The sequence below is a fragment of the Corvus kubaryi genome, unplaced genomic scaffold, assembly GCF_017639235.1.
Source record: "Corvus kubaryi isolate FWS band 111438036 unplaced genomic scaffold, C.kubaryi_AGA036_p1.0 37308, whole genome shotgun sequence".
Taxonomy (NCBI): domain Eukaryota; kingdom Metazoa; phylum Chordata; class Aves; order Passeriformes; family Corvidae; genus Corvus; species Corvus kubaryi.
This window is the reverse complement of record NW_024581096.1, coordinates 12,715,834-12,723,442: the sequence shown is the minus strand read 5'-3', so window position 1 is coordinate 12,723,442 and position 7,609 is coordinate 12,715,834. Positions and strand designations below refer to the sequence as shown.

General features: G+C 43.5%; 1 protein-coding gene across 2 annotated transcripts in view; it reads right to left on the bottom strand.

Annotated features, from left to right (window-relative positions):
* Positions 1-2,081: 2,081 nt before the first annotated feature.
* ADAMTS12 (ADAM metallopeptidase with thrombospondin type 1 motif 12) overlaps positions 2,082-7,609 on the bottom strand; it is a 158,999-nt gene continuing 153,471 nt past the window's right edge. The window contains exon 24 of one of the 2 annotated variants that reach the window (XM_042028551.1): positions 2,082-3,480. In XM_042028551.1, coding sequence (XP_041884485.1) covers positions 3,431-3,480 — 50 coding nt within the window. In that variant the 3' untranslated portion in view covers positions 2,082-3,430. Of the gene's footprint in view, positions 3,481-3,508; positions 7,282-7,609 lie in introns of those variants that run through there. The other variant, XM_042028550.1, reaches the window with a different exon arrangement.

Below are 7,609 nucleotides of genomic sequence, written 5' to 3'. Positions count from 1 at the left end.
AACATGACAATATTTTTACTTCCAGAGCCGAATAACAAGGAAACATACTTCCAAGTGAACACGGTGGGAATTTAATGTCAAGCTTCTTTAGTTCAGATACCGTATGAAACAGATAGCAGATATAGGGGAATAAATAGGAAACATAGTATCTCCATGACTGCCATCTGTATAAATAAGCATGGGGGGAGCTTGAAGGTTCACTGCACTTCTGTTCACGAGTCCTGATGGGCTTGAAATAAAACATTTCCTCTCTGATAGTTCATTGATCAGCTTCCCTCAGCCTGGAGTTTTCCTTAAGGCAGCTCCCTATTAATGCCACATTTGCCATCACTCCAGTATGCCAGTGTTGCAATGGGAGCTTTCCTTAACACCAGCACCACAGTAACCTGCACTGCCCTTTGCCCAGACTGGTGGGTGAGAGGCTGGACATGCCCCAGCCATGGCACTCACAGCCCAGAGAGCCAAACGTGTCCTGGGCTGCCCCCAGAGCCCCGTGGGCAGCAGGGGAGGGAGGGGATTGTGCCCCTCTGCTCCGCTCTGCTGAGACCCACCTGGAGCACTGCATCCAGCTCTGGGGTCCCAGCACAGGAGGGACAGGGACCTGCTGGAGCCACTCCAGAGGAGGCCATCAAGATGATCAGAGGGCTGGAGCACCTCTGCTGTGAGGAAAGGCTGAGAGAAGTGGGATTGTTCAGCCTGGAAAACAGAAGGCTTTGGGGTGACCTAATTGTGACCTTCCAGTACCTGAAGAAAGCTGACAAGAAAGATGAAGAGAGATTATTTGCAAAAGCATCTAGTGACAGGACAAGGGGGAGTGGCTTCAAACTGGAAGAGAGTAGGCTGAGATTAGATATTAGGAAAAAATTCTTTACTGTGAGGGTGGTGAGGCACTGGCACAGGCTGCCCACAGAAGCTGTGGATGCCCCATCACTGGCAGTGTTCAAGGCCAGGCTGGATGGGGCTTTGAGCAACCTGGTCTAGTGGAAGGTGTCCCTGCCCACAGCAGGGGGCTGGAACTAGACCATCTTTAAGGTTTCTTCCAACACAAACCATTCTGTGGTTCTATGATTCATTCTCTGATGCCTCAGATCCCAGTTGAAGCCACTGAATCACTGAATCCAGACCATCTTCTCACCCGCTTGTAACATGACAGAGCTAGAGGTAACTCCAGAGATCTAGCAAAAGACTGCCTTCCAAAACATCCAATCCCTCCTGGAAACTATTTTCCTCTGTCCCAAATCCTTAACTTTGATCTAGCAAAAGCTAACTTGATGACTCATAAGGGTAACTGTGAATTAGGAGAAGCCTTCAAGAATATTGAAAAATTTTCTTTTTTATTAGTTTGTGATATCAAGTAGGCATTGACTGTAACACAGATATTTAGCAACTTCTTGGTTTTCATCAAAGGTTCCTTTAAAATCCCGGACACGTCAGCTTACAGACTGTGGTTGGCCACTCTGAAGGTCCTGTGGTTATGTCTTGGGGTGACTTTATGATGTGTATCCCATATTGCTGCCCTATGCCCAGAAATTAATTTGTGTACCTTTCTATGCCTTTAAACTGAGCCTGAGAGGGGGAAGGAAAAACCGAGCAGAACTTCTTCAAAGCAGTTTGCAGCTTGTTCAAGGTCACACAGAGATAGAGGCGGCTCTATGCGTGCAGCTGCAGCAGGAGATCGACAGGGAAGGGAAGCATCCAGCTTGCTTTTCTTTCCAGCCAGCTTTCGGCAGTTTTTTTTTTCCTCAGCTCTTTTTCCTTTGGAGAGTTGAACTTCCATTTTCCTGGGACTTCGTTTTTTTTTCCTTTTCTCTCTACTGGACAGTTTCAACATCGGAATACACTGGGAGGACTTTCCACCAAGCTCTTGGCCCTGGAGGTGGGCCCACCACCTTGTCCCAGCTCCAGGGAGGGGGAAAGAGATCTACGGAAGAACTCTGAAATTTTCCCAGGTTTCTCTCAGCAGAGCGAGAAGTTTTATTATTTAGCATTATTATCCTTTTCCTGTGTGCTCGTCAAATAGTTTTTGTCTCTTTCACTTTCCTTCAAGGAAAATTTATTTTTCCTGAACCTGGTGGGGGAGGGGTGGTTGTGCCTTCTCTCAGAGGATGTATTTCTAAATTTGACCAAACCAGCACAGGTTATTTCTCATTTCCTGGGTCTTACTGCTGTAACCACTGCATCTGTAGGCTAACTCATCCCAGGTTTTGTTCCTGTGAGTGTTCTGGAGCTACCTGCACTTCTTCATTAGGAGAAAAGAGGAGGCTGGGATCAATTAGTGACAGAAATAAGCAATATCCTCATGTGAACTCCCCATATTCTACTGCAGGGAATAAGGGCTGGAGAGGCTGCAGTGCTGGGCAGCAGCAATAAACCATGTTTCTTACTAATCACCATTCTGAAACACAGTCAGATAAACCAATCCCAGGAAGAGAGGTGTCTGGTACCAACTCCTGTTCTCCAGGGAACATGATAACCCTCTGAAAACAAAGATAGGACATTCAACAGTGCTGAAGTTTCTCCCTCTTAACTCTGCAACGTACTGTTTCTATATCCACAGAATTAAACTATCAGCTGTGCTGCATCAAGTGCCTCTGTCTGGAACACCCCACCTGAAATCCCTTTCTTTTGCCTCATCATGTCGCCACGTTGGTTTAATTTTGAGCTGATGTTGGCAGCCAACAGGCAGTTCCTTTGGTGGGTGCTGCATGCTTGGCTGAGCCAAGGGAGTGCTGCAAGCTGTGCCACACAGTGCAGCAACCACAGGAACTGCTCGTCAGGCTGTGTTGAGCAGTGGGACATCCAAGAATGCCTAATGGCACTTTGCAAAGCAGAGGGAGCTTCCACTCACTTCTCAGATCAGTTCAATCCTCTCCCTGGGAGCAGCTGTGCAGAGTGCTGCCCCTGTGGGCTGGAGATGCACACTTACTTTCTAAAGTAAGAAGGAGCAACTTCCTGCAACTTCCATAGGGTGTTGTGAGGCTGAGCCCATGGATGGATGCATGGGTGGAGTTTGGTGACTGAGTGAGAACCGATGGTGTTCTCTGCCCAAGCTGTGCTCCTGGGCAGCATGTCAAGGATCAGGGTTGGTCTGATCAAGTTCCTGGGCATAAGCTCCAGCAGGACTTGCAGAACCTGAGTGTTGAGAAGATTCGGGGCGGGGGACAAATAGGCATGGTAATATTATACACAATTCTTCAAGAGACACACATTTGCCGCCAAGAAATTACAGACATAACTGCTTAGACTAGATGTGGTAGGATTTCATCTATTTCATAGGAAATAATGAAGCCTTTTAGTGTGTATTTATACTTAGCACCATGCCGCATTCTTCTGCTTTTTCTCTCACCTTTTTTAATGATCTCTTTTATGCTGAAGTATCAAGCACCAAAATAACTCAGTGATGGGGATCCTTGGCACATAAAATATATTTTTAAGGCTTTTGTTTTTTCCTGGAAATTCCATTGTACAAATCTTCTTGCACTGGAAACAGAAAATATCAGAGCCATCAAACATATGCAATGCCATTTATTGAAGCTTGAAACAAATATGTCATCATAGTTTGCTTTTTAAACCTTGAAATGTTAGAACAAGCTGTGAATGTGAAAAATACACATTTTTTCCTGAGCAATCTGTTGAAGCTGATGTGTCTTGGGCTAATATGATAATATAATAATAATAATACACCTCTGCACTTAGTATTCAATTCAGTTTTGAGACTAATGACCATCTGGGTTCAGATCATAAATCCACCTTTACTTAAGAACAGCTGTGTCATAATAGCAGTGGCACTGCTCTGTTAAAACAGTTCATGGTGACACAGTATTTTCCCTAAAGTTTTAAGCTGAGCAACAGTAATGACTGCACTTCCCTGGGTAGAAAGACTATTTTGACTAATGTCTGTAATATAATTTATTCACTTTTCATTAATTTCAAATGAAATTAATAAATTTCAGCTCCCTGAAGAAAAAATGAAGGCAGAGATGGTTTAACTCCATACTAGCCCTAAGGAGCACTGGAAAGGACAACAACTCCTGCAGGCATTTTCCTCCCATCTGCACCATATCCACTCGGTCAGCTCCTTTCTCATTAGCCCACATACCTGGCAGCCTCCTTCTGCTGACCTCTGTGGATAAAATGTTATGCAGGTACCTCTATGCACAGAATAATCTGACCCAGAACGTTGTCCCGCCCAAATCCTATAGGATGCTTCTGGGAATGTAAGGCACATCTGCACTGCCCACCAGTCCAGGTTGTTTGGCTATTGGGAAACTGCTCTACACAATGCAGCCCAAGCCGAAGCCCTGCCCAAATCCTTCCTGAATCAGGCGAGACACCTCTACTCCTGCACGATTCAATACTTCTGTGTCCAGTGGAGTAAGACCTGCCCAGATTTCTATTGCTCAAAGGGTCCCCAGAAGGAGAGAAGCACACTGTGAAACTTTAAAAAGCATCATGTCTGGCGCTGGCCGGCAACACCACAGACATCTATTATTGTAAGAGCGTGTGCACGCATGCACGTGCACCACTGCAAGTCATCCCCATGTCTATTAATCTAGCACCACATTTTTAACAGTGGATTTTGTTTTATCAGCACCTAAACCTGGGGTTATATTGCCATCACAGAGGTTAACAAATCTAACCTCACCATGCTGCATATTTCAAACTCCCAGAGATTTCAAGTGAAGAAGTAAGTCCTCATTCAAAGGTCACAAACCTTTGAAAAATTACAATTTGACTTGTGGTCATCATTAGGTTAATACATTATAGCCAGGCTAAAATACTTCTATTAACTTTCATAAAGGTCTGTCTAGGAAAAAAGCTACTGCTAGTCATAGTTCTGTAACCATAGTGACACTTGGATTCATGACCACACGTCTCGCTGTATACTGCATAAAATGTGACATTTCCCTGCACTACAATCTGAAATTGTAAGGTAAGTAGGGTGCAAATCTGAGATTTTCAAAAAAGCATGAAGAACCAAGGTGTCCAAATCCTACTGAATTCCAAAGGAATCTAAATGTCTGCTCTTGTTCAGCTCTTTACAAAATGCCCAGTTTTGTTCAAAGTGTCCAGTCTTGGTTCCCTGAAGTTTGTTTTGGCATTTTCTTCACTAGCAAAACAGATAGGCTGTTTGGCTAGTGGTGCCCTCATGCCTGAGGCCCGAGCTATGCAGATACTATTCTGGGCCTCAGATTCCTGTCCCAGGAGCCCTCAGCTCCACTATGATCAAGGATTTACAATGGGGGAAAAGTCTGCTGTGAGTGAATGGTAGTGCTCTTGTGGATGTGGGCTTATGCTCTGCTGGGAGATACTGGATGAAATGATAGCTCTACCACTGAATATTTGTGTGAATTACAAAGTTTCCAGTTGTTAGTTGGCCTTTATGCTGATGGTGTAAAATTGGTTTCAAAATGTAGTATGGGAAATTTCCAGCTGAAATGCTTGCATGCCACATGTGAAGCTGCAAGAAAGGTTTAAATCTGTAAAGTTGAAATCTGTCATAAAAGTTAACATGAAAATAGAAAACCTGTTTAGCTGGGTTGTCTCATTGCTCCTTCCTTCATCATTTGTCAAAGAACAGAAGGATTTCAGTTTTCAAATGCAAAAGACTCAACATCAAATTGTCCTTACCTACATCTGCTTAGAAGTCTTTCGCTTTCTCGCTACGTGACTCCTTTACTCTTTGTGCCGTAAACTGTGGAACCCATTACAGTGCCTGGTTCCTCTGCCCAGCAGCTGTAATATTCTTGAACCAAATGGAGCTGACCACAACATAAAACCGGTGGAAGTGAGAAGTCAATAGAGAGAGAATACCACCCTTTCCAAAGGGTAAGTGTTGAGGTTAAATTTTTGCTGCAGAACAAGCTGGTGCAACCTCTGTGCTCCATCAGATTCCTGACAGCTTTTTATGTTCTGCTAACTTGTATCATTCGTGTCTGAATACCTGCAGCTATGGAGACTGGCCATAGTTTTGACTTGGTTGCTTTACCTGATTTCAAGTGGCCTCAGATGGTTAATTTTAAATGGAGAGGAACTACAGATGATACTTCAGAATGTTGTTGCCTGTCTAGCAAAAAATATGCAAACCCAAATTTTTCTTTACACTGAAATTATTCTATCAGATGGAATGTATAAAACTGTCTAAGAGATATTGCTGGTTTCTCCCCTAAATGTGTAAAAAAGACACATAGATGTGGCACTTAGGGATGTGCGTGGTTTAGTGGTGGACTTGGCAGCACTGAGTTAGAGATTGGACTTGATCTTAAAGGTCTTTTCCAACCTAAATGATTCCCTGACTCTATTAAGGTGGTAGATGCAAATGGTTTTGCTTTTGTGCTACCAAGAAAAGTTGCTTAGAACATAACTGGGAACTTAACATCCCATATTGATGGGGTTTTCAGGTTACAGCAAGACATTTGTAGCAGAAGAACACTGTCAAGAACACATTATGGATGAGGTATCCTTCAGAGGTTCAGTCAAGTACTAAGAGAAGATTTTTCCTCCTGAAAAAAACGAATGTTTCAATTCATCCTGCCTATCATAAACAGATATTATAAAACTCTTCTTTTAAATTTATGAAGTGAGCAATGAATTCAGAGAAACACTGCCACTTCACCTTGGTTCTTAAAAAAGGAAGGCAAATGGGCATAAAGAGAACTGGCCCATGGCAGTTAAGTGTCTGTTGCCCCAAGGGCCACCTTCACTAAGCACTCTCGAGTGCTGGTGTTTCAAGTGGGTTTCAGAAAAGAGATGGAAGAACAAGTTAAACATTCATTACAAAAAATCAGAAAATTCTTGCAAGCCTGTTTCTAGCATCTACACATGCCTAAGAAGTACTAGCTGCTGGTACATTGTAAATTATGTTACAGATTTTGGACTACTACAGAAAAAAAAATGAAGCAGTAGATTATGACTGATAACCCTAGGTGATGTGTTTTCCTAGTTTTGATCACAGATTTCCATTTATGTTGGATGGTTCAGAAAAAAATAAGGAACGTAAAACCTGTAAACAAAAGCTCTATTCAAGGAAACAAGATAAAAACAGCTAGTGCCAAGCTGCTTGGTTGTTGTTTTCTGGGTTTTGAGGTGGTTTTCTCCTAGATTTAATGTAATTTTGTTGTTTGAAGCCTTGCAGATCCCCATGTCTTGCTTTGTTACGAATCTGGGGCTGACTACATGTGAAGCAGCACTGAGTCTGTATTGATGGCAGCAAGCACTTGCCAATGCCTTTCAGCCTCTGGCAGAAGTGAACCGACAGCTGGTCTTTGCTGCAGGGCAGCCCTGTAGTGAAGAAGATGAGAACACTTAGCTGTATTTTGCTGACATACTCTCTGTATAGGCAAGATCACCCTCTAAAAGGCTTTTGAAGACTTTACTAGAAGGGCTCTGAGATGCTGCTGTTCTTACCTGAGGGTACCTGCTGGATACAGCAGTACACAGATTACACATAAAGATCTGTATCCTTCTGTAAGCTTTCTGCCTCCCCTGATGCCTCTTCTTCTGGGCTATTAACCATCTACACAACTGGGTCCCTGGGCCTTTGAAGGACAGAGGTACAGGACACTCTGACTCACAAAAGTACTTCTCTCCACCTCTTGATTTTGGACAG